The sequence below is a fragment of the Dromiciops gliroides genome, chromosome 3 (assembly GCF_019393635.1).
Source record: "Dromiciops gliroides isolate mDroGli1 chromosome 3, mDroGli1.pri, whole genome shotgun sequence".
NCBI lineage: Eukaryota > Metazoa > Chordata > Mammalia > Microbiotheria > Microbiotheriidae > Dromiciops > Dromiciops gliroides.
The window spans coordinates 532,197,285-532,210,746 of NC_057863.1; the positions used below are offsets into that span (position 1 = coordinate 532,197,285).

Consider the following 13,462-nt stretch of genomic DNA (forward strand, 5'->3'; position numbering starts at 1 on the left):
AGGGAGGAGGGTGGTGGATGGGAACTTTGCCTAAAAGGGGGAGTGAATCAAAGCCATGGAGTCTCACACAATACTCTTCCAAAAACAGTTTGATGCCTTAAGTTTCTTTTTAAGCAAAGGCAATGCAACTGATTTCTGCTGGGAGCACTTAAGGACCACTTCAGGAGAGCTTTGCATTTTTTATTTAAGGGGGGGTGGGTGGGAGAAGGGACATGCAAATGGAAGATGTCTGCTGGTTTTTTTAAAAATACCAGAACCACGATTTCCTTGATGTAGGGAACTCTCACAATGGACAAACTTCCTCTAACAAAGCACATTAGTTAGTTTCTGAAACTCATCATTTTGGTAATTTGTTTGGGTCACTGAGTTTCAGCAACTTTCTCAGGGTCCTACAGCCAGTATGTGTCATAGATGGGACCAGAACCTAGGGCTTCCTCACTCTGAGTAATTCCAAGAGCAATAGGACATAATCCACACACGTTTATTTAGTGCCTACTATATGTTGGCATGGTGTTGGGAACTGGGGGCTAAAGAGAGAAAATGTGACCAGCTCCTGACTACAGGGAGCTTACATTTTGTCAATGGATGCTACTTAACATGCATGCTACTTTGTTGCCTGAAGTGTCTAAACTAATGAGGAAGAGTGTTGAAATGTTTTCAGGCACATTTTACTGATGAGGAAACTGAGGCTCAAAAACCTTAGAAAGAGGTACTATGTAGCAGAATCAGAATTCAAATGTAGGCATTCTGTTTCTAAATGCAATGGTTTCCCCCTCCCCCACCTTTTAACAGCCAATTTCCTCATTCTTAGAACTGTATGAGTCAAGGGTATATTTTGTGATGACTACATATATTTTTAGTGTGGCAAGGGACCTTAGACATGATCCAACTTAACCAACTCATTTTATGGATGAGAATTCTGAGAGGGTTAAGAGACTTGCCCAAGTAGCAAGTGAAAGAGCCAGAATTTTAAGTATCTGAGGCCAGATTAGAATTCAAGAAGATGAGTCTTTCTGACTCTGGGCCCAGCACTCTATCCACTGTGCCACCTAGCTGCCCTGCATGCTGACATGCATATTTTTAATCTATTAACTTGATATTTATGTTGTATCTATTTTTATATGTACTTGTTGTCTCCTCCAGTAGTATGTAAGCTCATCGTGAGGAAGAATTGTTTTAGCCTCTGTACTTGTACCCTCAGCACCTAGCCCAGTGCCTGGGCATGTAGTAGGTGGTTGGTTGGTTGACTGATCTTGGCCAACAAAAGCTATATTTCTGAAACCTAATCAAACATCACTTGATCCATCTATAACCATGTTCTTCTGCAATATCTACTGGCAATTTAAAGGAATGAGGCCCCACACAGAGTGACCACAAAATGATTTTTCTAAGGTATCAGCCCAGGCATTTTAATTAGGCATTTAATTAGTTGACTGTGGGGGTGAAAACATGGTTATTAGCCATTGCTATAACCAGAACAAACATCCATCATCCACTGTGAGTCTTTCCCTGATTATTTATTATACTAGCAGCATTTTCCTAATGTCTTACCAGTCTCTTGATTTTTCTGCTTTGTGAAATACGGTGACCCGGCACTGAGCCACTAAAGTCAAGTCAATCAATTGACTTCATTTCTATTCCTGGTTTACCCCATTGAATTTGTCCAGCCCTTGCCTTCAGCCATTAGGCAATGTCCTTGGGAATGGTGGGTTCGAACCAAAGCACCATTCCTATCCTAAGTGATCCCCAGCAAGTGAGGAAGTACAATAGGAGGGTCTAGTTTGAGAAACGCCATTGTTTCTGCTGTGGCAGTGATGCCCAAGAACAGCCTCATAACCTGCGTGAAAGTCCCAAATTTGGCACTGCTCAGAATCAAAAGGACAGCTCTTGTCTCTTACAGAATGTACTGACCCACACACCCCAGGCCCCTTATTTATGCAGCACTTAACTCTGATTTTCCTACTGCATATAAAACCCAAGTTGACATGTTAACAAGCCTCTCTCACTTCAATGGCATGAAGTGTTCTCCTCAATGCTGATATATTAAAGAATATCCCAAGGAGAGGCATGGCAAAGAGCCAACAGGGCTGCCTAAAGAAATGCTAAGGAAAACAGGGAGGGAGGCTTGGAGCAACCTGGAACAGGCATTCTTACAGCTCAATTGCTTCCCCTGGGCTGTAACAACCCATAAAGTCAGTCCTCCACAGCTGAAATGTAGTCTAGCCAACACACTCCACAGACTGAACTGAGTCTTATCTACCTTTGTCCTTGTTTACATGGGTAAACTGGATGATTTGGGAGGTGCCTGAAGTTGTTTTTGAGTCATTTCAGTCAAGTCTGACTCTCTGTGACCCCATTTGGGGTTTCCTCGGCAAAGTTACTGGAGTCATTTGCCATTTCCTTCTCCAGCTTATATCTACAGATGAGGAAACTCAGGTAAACAAGGTTAAGTGACTTTCTCAGGATCATGTAGCTAATAAATGTCTGGGGCCAGATTTGAATTCAGGAAGTTCAGTCTTTCTGAGTCTAGGCCCACCACTCTATCCATTTCACCACCTAAATGCCCTAACATACTTCTCTACAGAACTGAGAGTCACCATGCTTTAGATTAAGGGCTAATACTTATAAAGCATCATATGGTTACAGTCTCCTATATATATTATCTACTTAGATCCTCACAACCCTGGGAAGAAGGGCAATGGAATTGAGAGTGTGTGTGTGTGTGTGTTTAAAGTTTTATGTTTTTTTCAATGACCAAAATCTATTTTTTTCTCCTTTCTATGAGACCCAAGTATATAATTAGACCTTTCTTGAACTTCATCCTTACTACTTACTGACTGACTGATTACCTGAGTATAATTCCATTATTTCCTCATTTTAACTTTTTACTTATATTTTTCTGGGATAGGAACATAGAACTGCTGACATGCCAGGCCATCTAGAAGTCTGTGAAAAGCAAGCCCTTATTTGGTAATACAGTGGCTACTTGTTCCTTCTTTCCCTCAACACTCCATGGAAGGGGGCAGCTAGGTGGCACAATGGATAAAGCACCAGCCCTGGATTCAGGAGGACCTGAGCTCAAATTTGGACTCAGACACAAAACACTTACTAGCTGTGTGACCCTGGGCAAGTCACTTATCCCTCATTGCCCCGCCCCCGATTTTTTTTTTTTTGAAAGTAGCTGTTGACTCTACTTGCTGCATGCTAAGATAGTCATGAATTTCAGAAGGAAGACAATTTAGAAAAAAAGACAAATTAATTTGACCACCAATTATTATATGACCTTGTAGAAGATCTTAATGATGAGTGACTGTGATGAGTGAGAAAGGAAGAGAATCTCACAAGACTGATAACCTTGGGCAAGATAAAGCCTTCTCTGGGTCTTTATTTCTTCATCTGTAAAGTGTCAGGGACTAGACTAGGTCATCTTTAAGGTCTCTTCCTGCTCTGCTCAATGGGTCTGTAATTAGGATAGGAAATGGAAGAGGCCCACCTTGTGGCTCAACTACTTCCCACCTTATCTTCACATTTTGTAAATGTGAAAAAAATGAGAGGAAGAACTATACCAGTACCTATGGTAGAAAGAACATGCTGTCTCTGAGCAGTTTTATTATTTTTGAATTAAAGTAGGTTTTTTTATTTTCAAAGAAATGCAAAAAGTTTGGAATTTTATATGTTGCCTTTCTTGGGAAGTTATGAGGTTTTGGATAAGGATGTGTTTATTTTGGTGAAGTCATTTTGAATTTGTTTAAAAATTTATTTTAGATGTCAGGGGATGCTGTGGGGATAGTGGAGAGGGGAGGCATGTTGAAGAGTAGGTGGTGTGGAAAGAGCTGTTATAGTATGTTAGGGAAGCTGCCTACAGTGGCTCATGGCATCCGTAGGTGGAGGCTTTGAAAGTCTGTGGGTGCCAACTTTGAGGGAAGTTTTTATTTATTTATTTTCCCAGAGAAGATGAATCTATTAAAGTTCCCTGCTTATGGGACAGAACATTCAAAACTAAGGAAAACAGCTAGAGTGTTCCCTTGCCTGCTATAAGCAGGGGGGAAGCCTTTTCCTACCTTCAAGACGCATGCTGTCACAAAAATGGATTCACCATTTAAGTCCACCTCAGCTCCCGAGTTCAGTTTCTCCTTCAACTCTCTGCAGGATTTGACATTCCCAGATATCCTGAAAATGCCTTTCGTGAGAGGTCCTTTTTGATTTAGAAAGAAAAGCATATCCTGTTGGGAGGGAAGAAAGAAAACAAGACAGTCTTCCACACACACTGGCAAGTAAGTATGTTTTGTACTTTCTGGCAAAGACTAGGCCTGGCCTACTAACAGCCCTGGGAGGCTGAGGCTCAAGAAAAGACTTCATTCAACTATGATCTCAATTTTTTTGGATATTCTAAAGTTCTTTCTCCCCTGGCCTCCCTTCCCCAACTTGCTATTACACAGCTAGTAGAGTAATATGCCATAAAACACTGTTTTTATCAAGCACTCCTCATGAATATACAGTGCTCTTGGATGCCTATGGTACCTCATCCATATTCCTCTGCCAGGCTTTTCAAGACCAAGAAACAGCGGCAAGAATACAAGTTCTAGTCAGAAAGCCCTTGATTTAAACATTGCCTCAATTGAGTTACTAGCTGCATGAGCCTGGTGCTGGAGAAGACTTTTGAAAGTCCCTTGGGCAGCAAATAAGGTCAAATAAGTCAATATTTTAATTAATTCAGGCCATGCACTGGATGGGCAAATACTGAAACTTAAATACTCTGGCCACAAAATGAGAACACAGGACTCAATGGAAAAGACTGATGCTGGGAAAGACTTTAGGCAAAAGGAGAAGAGGAAGGCAGAGGATGAGATGGAAAGATAGTGTCATGGAAACAATGGACATGAACTTGGACAGACTTTGAGAGATAGTAGAGGATACAAGGGCATGCTAAAGCTCATGAATAGTCAGACATGACTGAACAATAAGTGTGATCTTGGGCAAGTCACTTCTAAACACCTGAGCCTCAGTTTCTTCATCCGTGAAATGAAGGGGTTGTAAGAGAAGGCCTCTAAGATCCCCTCCAGCTCTCAGACGGCAACCCCATAGATGTTCTATGGTCCTATTGACCAAGTCCTCTCATTCTTCATTATTCGACAACATGGCTCCAGTCTTTTTTGAACAACTTCATACTATATAGTGAAGCTAAAAGAGGTGACCTTTGAAGTCCCCTCTAACCAGAAGGATCTGATTCTAAAAACTTGCTTATCGGGGCGGCTAGGTGGCGCAGTGGATAGAGCACCGGCCCTGGAGTCAGGAGTACCTGAATTCAGATCTGGCCTCGGACACTTAACACTTACTAGCTGTGTGACCCTGGGCAAGTCACTTAACCCCAATTGCCTCACTTAAAAAAAAAACAAAATCAAAAAACTTGCTTATCTTTCAATCTCCATTTCTCACATGACCCATTCTTCCTGTCTTCTCTGCCAGAACCCCCACTCCTCACCCCAAAACACCCCAAGTAGATTTTCCCACCCCTCCTGCTTTTCAGCTCCCTTTTATGTTCTGTATCCTCTCATTAGAATGTAAGGGCATTGACTGTCCCCTTGAGGGTAGGGACTGTCTTTGTGCTTGTATGAGTATCCCTAATACTCAGCACACACAGTGTTTGGCACATAGTAAGTACTTAATAAACCTTGGTTGACTTGCCTCATCTTGAAAAACAGGCTCAACCCCTCCCCCATCCTGATTTAATTATATTCCATAACAATTTATTTTACATCCCCTCAGCACTTACAAATTCAGCTTCACCAGGGTATTCACTGGTACTTACTGTATATTGTTTTGTTTTGTTTTTAATTTTGTTTTTTTAGTGAGGCAACTGGGGTTAAACAACTTGCCCAGGGTCACACAGCTAGTAAGTGTCAAGTGTCTGAGGCCAGATTTGAACTCAGGTACTCCTGATTCCAGGGCCGGTGCTCTATCCACTGCGCCACCTAGCTGCCCCTGTATATTGCTTTGTAAAGAAGCTTCAATTTGTTTTATGTGTGTATGTGCTATTTTTTTCTTTCTATTTTTCTATAGTGTCTAGTACAGAGTTGAGGACATAAGTGGGGGCTTGGAAAATGTTGTCTAACACTATTTAATTAACATTGATTTTCTAGTACCATTATTCAGGTGGGGGCCCCTATCTTCTGAGGGGACAGAGTTAAGGCGTAAACCTGTAATTTCACTGATAAAGGGAATTCCCTGGTATGGACACTCAACAGATGTAGGAGAGAACCTTCTCAGAAACTTATAGTCTTTTTAAAATAATATTTTAATTTCCCCCCAGTTACATGTAAAAAACAAACATTTTATTTTAAAGTTTTGAGTTAAAAAAAAAAGTTTTGAGTTTCAAATTCTATCTTTCCCTTCCTCTCCCCCTCCCCAAGACAGTAGACATTCTAATATAGGTTATACATGTGCAATTGTGGAAAACATTTCCATATTAGTCATTTTGTGCAAGAAGACTCGAACAACAACAACAAAAAAGATTCAACTTAGAGTCTTAAAATGAAGATCCTGAGAATACTGAGAGCTTTGGTGACTTTCTCAGTCACCAGCCAGTCTGAGTCAGAAACAGGACTCAGACCCAAGTTTTTTGTCTTTGTATCCTCAGGGTTTGGTAATTGAATTTCAGGATCTCTGACGTGTTCTCCTTTAAAACCCCTGGGCTTTAAATAAAGGGGATCAGTATGGGAACAGACAGGCTACTCAGGACAATGGTCAGACAAAGCCATTAGAAAGAATTTGGAAAAGAGAAGGCTTCCAAAGAGCCACTGTGAGTGAGAAAAATGATGATAACTACCACCACCACCAACCTCAAAAGCAGACAAAACTGGCTTGAAGGGCCGAGGGCTATGCTGTCCCACCTTCTCCATCTCCATAAAAGGTGAGCATCAATGTCTGGGACATGTGCAATGGGAGCACACAGTGGATATTCTAGCTAAAGGAACTTTGTGGGCAAAATATTGAACCAGGAGGTTAGCTCCAGGGAAACAAGAAGTTCTGAGAGACATTTGTATAGAAACTCAACAAACACACAAATTTACTGAGTCATTTAGAAGACAGTCCCTGCCCCCAAAGACCCTCACAATAGAAACCCACCTCCTTTCATGGTTAGTTCATCTATAATAATTTAAAGTTATAAGAAGTACATTCATAAGAGAGACCGGGAGTGTTCTGAGAGATTCTAAGATAGAGAGATCATTTAGAATCATAGAAGGGTCCTTAAAGATCATTGAATCCAACTTATTGCCCTGGGCAGGTATTATAGGAGGGAAGCAGATGACATATCCAGGGTGCTGGTATTCAGTGAGAAATCTCTTTAGTAAACAAAGGATTATGGCACTTTCATTGCTGTCCTTCCTGGGCAGTGGGGATGGAGTGGCCCATAAAATGTGTTATTAAAAAATCACTTTGTTAGTAGGAGATCTTATCCCACTGCATGATAATATCTATTTCTATAGTCCTAGGAAGCTTCCAAATCCCTTTACAAATATCTCATCTTGGTCTGAACTCAGGTCTTCCTGACTCTACATCCAGTGCTCTATCCACTGTGGCACCTAGCTTAAAGTTGCTCTGTCACTGCCTCCCAGATTCCTAGTTCTTTGCACCACAAGCCACCTCATTCCTTCAAGCCTTAAAATCAGGCACATGTGCCTGTTCTATTTGGTTCAATTATGGGTTCATAGATTTAAAGCTGGAGGAGACATAACATTATCAAGTCTGGTCTCCTCACTTTACATTTGGGGAAACAGAGGCCCAGAGAGGTGAAGTGATTTTGTCTGAGTGAAATAGCTAGTGTCTAAGTCCACACTCATGGCACATTTTAAAAGCTCAACTTCAAAGCATCTTCCAAGAATTCCTTCTGATTCCTTTCTTTGTGGCCATCTCTCTTAGCTGTCCATATAAAAGCCATCAAGAGATCTGGCTCACCCATTCTCTGCCCACAGTCAATCCAGGTGAATTATGATCTGGTGATGGGAAGCATCACTTGATTTTTATTATTGACCTCTTGCCCCTTTCTTGCACAGATGGGAAAGATAAAGTGAGGATGAGAGTTTGGGTATTGTTCTACCTCTGCTTTGGCTCACTCCCTTTCCTTCCCCTTCATGGAAACCCTTGCCCACTCACTAAACACTGAACACCAATTTCAAAAGCAAATACCAAGACTATCATCCTTATCCTTCTCCAAAGTGTTTCACCTTTTGTGGTATATAGTTGGACAAAATGGAGGGAGACTCACCAAAACAGGTTTGGGCAGGTTGTCATTCTCACAGATCTCTGACAGTGAAACCCCAAAGAGATGCCCTGGCACTGGGGACGTTGGAGACACAGGCATGTTATCCAGGTGAATACTGGAGCCTCGCCAAAAGGCCCAATTTATGATCGATCTTCTTCTTTTAAACATCTTCTGGCTGGGATCTGAAGAACAATAAGATGCTTAGTAAAATAAATTCACTTCACTTAGACTCTCTTCACCATTGTTAGGTTTTGGTTTGGTTGCTATGGCTTGAGTAGAAAAAAGAAACACATTATAATGTGAACAGGTAATACTTTGTTATACAGCAACTGAATCTCTAGAACTCCCCTGTAACTGAGGTTACAAAATCAGGAAAAGATTTAAAATATTCCATCTTACAATGCATTCTAACAGAATTTCAAGATCCCTTCACACACATTTTGGGGTCTTTTGTCAGCTGAACTGAGCCAAGAAGGAAATATATGTTCTGGTATGTCTCATTAATAGTACTGGCACTGGATTTCCTAAGATGGGAGAGAGTAAAGGAGAAGAGGAAGAAAAATTATTTACATGATTGAAATAACTTGTAAAAAGGCTTTCCAGTCCAATAAACATCTATTTCCCCACACTGCGGATGAAAATGGACACAGAAAACAGTTAAAAAGCTTGCCCAGTGATTTATAGGAAAGCAATAGAACAGTGAAGAAAAGGGAACAGGGAAAAGGTTTTAAAATTATTTTTCAATTAGATATCCAGAAGAAACCTTCCTTCTTCAATCTGCTCCACTCTGGTAATAAACTTGGAATAAGAAGGGGAACAACTCACAGGGTGTATTAGAATCCTGTGATTCCTTCTTTTCCTACCATATCCCAGTGCAACATTTACTTTTCCCTTCAAATAGGAGGTTTTAAAAAAGCAAGTTGCACACTTGCTTACATGGGATTTTTATTACAACTTAGAGTAAAACCATAAACACTGTGAGTTATTTCAGGCCAATTTTCCATGAAGCTGATAATCTATCGAGATGAGAGCAGAAGCAGGTAGTGTACCATAGGGCTCTTTGCCTTTACATCTGATCTAATCATAGAATCAGATTTAGAGCTGAAAGAGGCCTTTCTTAGACAGCATGAAGTCAAGTACATGTGGGGAAACTGAGAGTTTAAGGGACTTTGACAGAATCACACAGCTAGTAGGGATCTAAGACAGGGTACACCATATTGTTCCCACTGCTGCCATTTCACATTAACCTACTTCTTTGGTTTTCCAAAGTACTTTCATCACAATCTTGCAAAAGAGATACTTTACTATCATCCCCATTTGACAGATGGAGACTGAGATTCAGAGTTCACTTGATTTGCCCAAGTTTATACATACTAAGTGGAAGGATCAGGATTTTTAACTTAAGATTCTGCTTACCACAAGGACAACTTTCTATCTGTGGTTGAGATGAAAGCATCAAATTTGTAGATATTGTTAGGTGGGAAAGTAGAGATAATAATACAAAAGAAAGAGAGAGAGAATGAATGAGAATTAGAATCCAGTGAAATCCCAATAGGTAGAAAAGATGGGCCAAATCAAATAAGAAATTTAGGCATCATATGAATTCCTATATCTGGGCTCAAAAAACCCCAGTGTATAAGTGTAGAATGAGCAGAGGCTAGGGCCAGAGCCTCCAAGACTGGAGTTGCTTATTTGATGGCTGGATGACCATTTGTCCAGGATTTTGTGGGACAGAATATATGCTTTAGTTAGTATTTGGATGAAATGACGTCAAAGGACCCTTATAACTCTAAGTTATGGAAATTTGCTTCATGGTCAACATTTCAAGAGAATGTTATCCAAATATGAAAGGAAGACACTGTTCTGAGTACTTATTTCTACTGTACACGGAAACAAAACAAACCAACTCTACCCCCCCCTCAACAAAACCTAATGGATGAGTAATGTTAAGGGGAGGAGAGTGTGGGAATTTATTAACAATTTACACACACACAAACACACAATATGCTACTTATAAAACAGCTATTTGGCCTTATTCTAGAATAGAGTAAGTGCATCATCTTTCTATAGGCTCAGGTAACATGGTCAAGTTCTTCCATTGGGAAAGTCCTGATTGCAAAGCCTAAGGCAGCCTACACATCCCCCAGGCTGAATTATTCTGCATTCACTTTAAGAGCTTTCAGGAGCTATGTGGTCATGAGGGAAATGCCAAATACTCCCCTTGACTGAAGCTCTTTCTCTCTGACCCAAAAGCTTCATCCCCTCCCCAACTCCAAATTGTAAAAGGCAGAGAAGGAAACCAAACACATTCTTAAATGCTGGAGGGAATTTTGGCCCATTTACCATGCCAATCTGTGCAAATGTGTGTTTAAACACATCTCACTCACTCACTCACACACACACACACACACACACACACACACACACACACACACACACACAATGCCGAGTTACTCAAGACATCCTCCCCAGCTTTATCATTTCTAAAGCCACCCAGATTTATTCAATTACTTAGTCCCGCCACACTTTTGAGGAGGAATGATCCATTGATTTGCTCTGAACTTATAAATCCCCCTAGTCTAAGGGTGTAGATAGAGGAAGAAGTAGAAATTGTGTCCTGTACTTCATCATAAATGCTTCCAGCCTTAGTTGTGCCTTTTGTTACATGCATCATTCAGTTGTGAGTGTTCATGTTCCCTCTGGGATTGGGTGGAAAAAATTTTTCATTAAAGTTTACTTTCCCGTAGCACTTTTAATGAATAACTTGAACTTTCTGAATGTCAAGGGCTTATTGGGGGGAAAATGCTGTTGCCATTAAAAATATGAGGGTGATGTCAACATAAAACAAACCAATTTCATGGAATGCAAGCTAGTGTTTCCTTTTTTCATTTCATTTCCTTTTATTTAATAATAAACATTTTTTATTTAAATTTTGAGTTCCAAATTCTATCCATCCTTCCTACCCTCTCTTCTCCCCTCCCTAAGGGAGGAAGCAATCAGATAGAGGTTATACATGTACAATTATGTGAAACATTACCATATTAGTCATTTTGTACAAGAAAATTTGAATAAAAGAAAAAAACACAAAAGAAAGTGAAAAATAGCATGCATTAGGCAGTGTTCAATCAATATCAGTTCTTTCTTTGGAGGTAGATAGTATGCTTCATCAATAGTCCTATGGGATTGTCTTGGATCACTGCATTTCTAACAATAATTAAGTTCATTTACAATTCTTTATCAAACAATATTGATGTCACTGTGTATAATGTTCCCCTGGTTTGTTCACTTCACTATACTATCAGTTCATATAAGTCTTTCCAGTTCTTTCTGAAATCATCTTGCTTGCCATTTCTTACAGCACAATCATATTCCATTACAATCATAAACCAGAGCTTGTTTAGCCATTCCTTAATTGATGGGCATTCCTTTCATTTCAAATTAGTCACCACAAAAAGAGCTGCTATAAATATTTTTGTACAAATAGGTCTTTTTCTCTTTTGGGGGGATTTCTTTGGGATATAAACCTAGCAACAGTATTGCAGGATCAAAGGGTAAGCACAGTTTTATAGCCCTTTGGGCATAGTTCCAAGTTGCTCTCCAGAATCATTGGATCAGTTCATTACTCTACCAACAGTGGATTAGTGTCCCAGTTTTCCCACATCCCCTCAAACATTCAACATTTTCCTTTTTTGTCATATTAGCCACACTGAAAGGTGTGAGGTAATACCTCAGAGTTGTTTTAATTTGCATTTCTCTGATCAATAGTGATTTAGAGCATTTTTTCATATGGCTATGGATAGCTTTGATTTCTTTGTCTGAAAAATGCCTGCTCATATCCTTCAACCATTTGTCAATTGGGGAATGACTTTTACTTTTATAAATTTGACTCAGTTTATAGGAAAGGTTTTTATCAGTGTTACTTGTTTCAAAAATTCTTTCCCAGTTTTCTGCTTTCCTTATAGTTTTGGTTGCATTGCTTTTGTCTGTGCAAAAGTATTTTAATTTTATAATCAAAATTATCTATTTTACTTTTTTTTTTCTTTCTTGCAGGGCAATGAAGGTTAAGTGGCTTGCCCAGGGTCACAGAGCTAGTAGGTGCCAGTTATCTGAGACTGGATTTGAACTCGGGTTCTCCTGAATCCAGAGCCAGTTCTTTATCCACTGTGCCACCTAGCTGCCCCCTGCCCCCGCATTTTACATTTTGTAATGCTTTCTATATCTTCTTTGGTCCAAAATTCTTTCCCTGTCCATAAATCTGATGAATAAACTCTTCCATGCTCTCTTAGTTTGCTTATGGTATCACTTTTATGTGTAAATCAAGTACCCATTTTGACCTTATTTTAATATACAGTGTGAGATATTATTCTATACCTAGTTTCTGCCATACTGCTTTCCATTTTTCCCAGCAGTTTTTGTCAAATAATCAGTTTTTGTTCCCAAAACTTGGATCTTTGGGTTTCTCATATACTAGATTACTACAGTCATTTACTATAGTATAATTCATATCTATTATATTCCACTGATGCACCACTCTATTTCTCAGTCAGTACCAGATTGTTCTGATAATCACCACTTTGTAATGCAGTTTGAGATCTGGTACTACTAGACTACCTCACTTTTTTTTCATTGATACCCTTGATATCCTTGAGCTTTTGTTCTTCCAGATGAATTTTACTATTATTTTTTCTAGATCTATAAAATATTTTTGATAGTTTGATAGTTTGATTGGTGTGGCACTAAATAAATAGATTAATTTCGGTAGGATTGTAATTTTTATTATATTGGCTCCGGCTACATGCATAAGCTAGCCTTTTCTAAAACAAAGCCTGGTATGACTTCACTCTGTTCATTTGTGCCTGAATCAGATGGAGAATATTTAAAAGTACAACTCTTAGCATTAGTAAGAGCTTAAGAGTGAAGAGTAAAGGGGCAGCTAGGTGGTGCAGTGAATAAAGCACTGGCCCTGGATTCAGGAGTACCTGAGTTCAAATCTGACCTCAGACACTTGACACTTACTAGCTGTGTGACCCTGGACAAGTCATTTAACCCCCATTGACCTGCAAAAAAAAAAAAAAGAGTGAAGAGTAAGAATCAAGGAGAGCTGGGTTCTAATGACTAAATTTACTAAACCAAAAACAAAACAAAAACAAAACACCCTAAAATTATTGTTTCTCTCAGAATCTCAGTTTTTCATTTTGT

General features: G+C 39.7%; 1 protein-coding gene across 1 annotated transcript in view; it reads right to left on the bottom strand.

Annotated features, from left to right (window-relative positions):
• ARHGAP20 (Rho GTPase activating protein 20) overlaps window positions 1–13,462 on the bottom strand; it is a 166,382-nt gene that overhangs the window by 14,007 nt on the left and 138,913 nt on the right. Inside the window, exons 10-11 of the mRNA XM_043996602.1 lie at window positions 8,267–8,445; window positions 4,062–4,223 (exon numbers count right to left, since the gene is read on the bottom strand). Of these exons, the coding sequence (XP_043852537.1) occupies window positions 4,062–4,223; window positions 8,267–8,445 (341 nt within the window). The remainder of the gene's footprint in view (window positions 1–4,061; window positions 4,224–8,266; window positions 8,446–13,462) is intronic.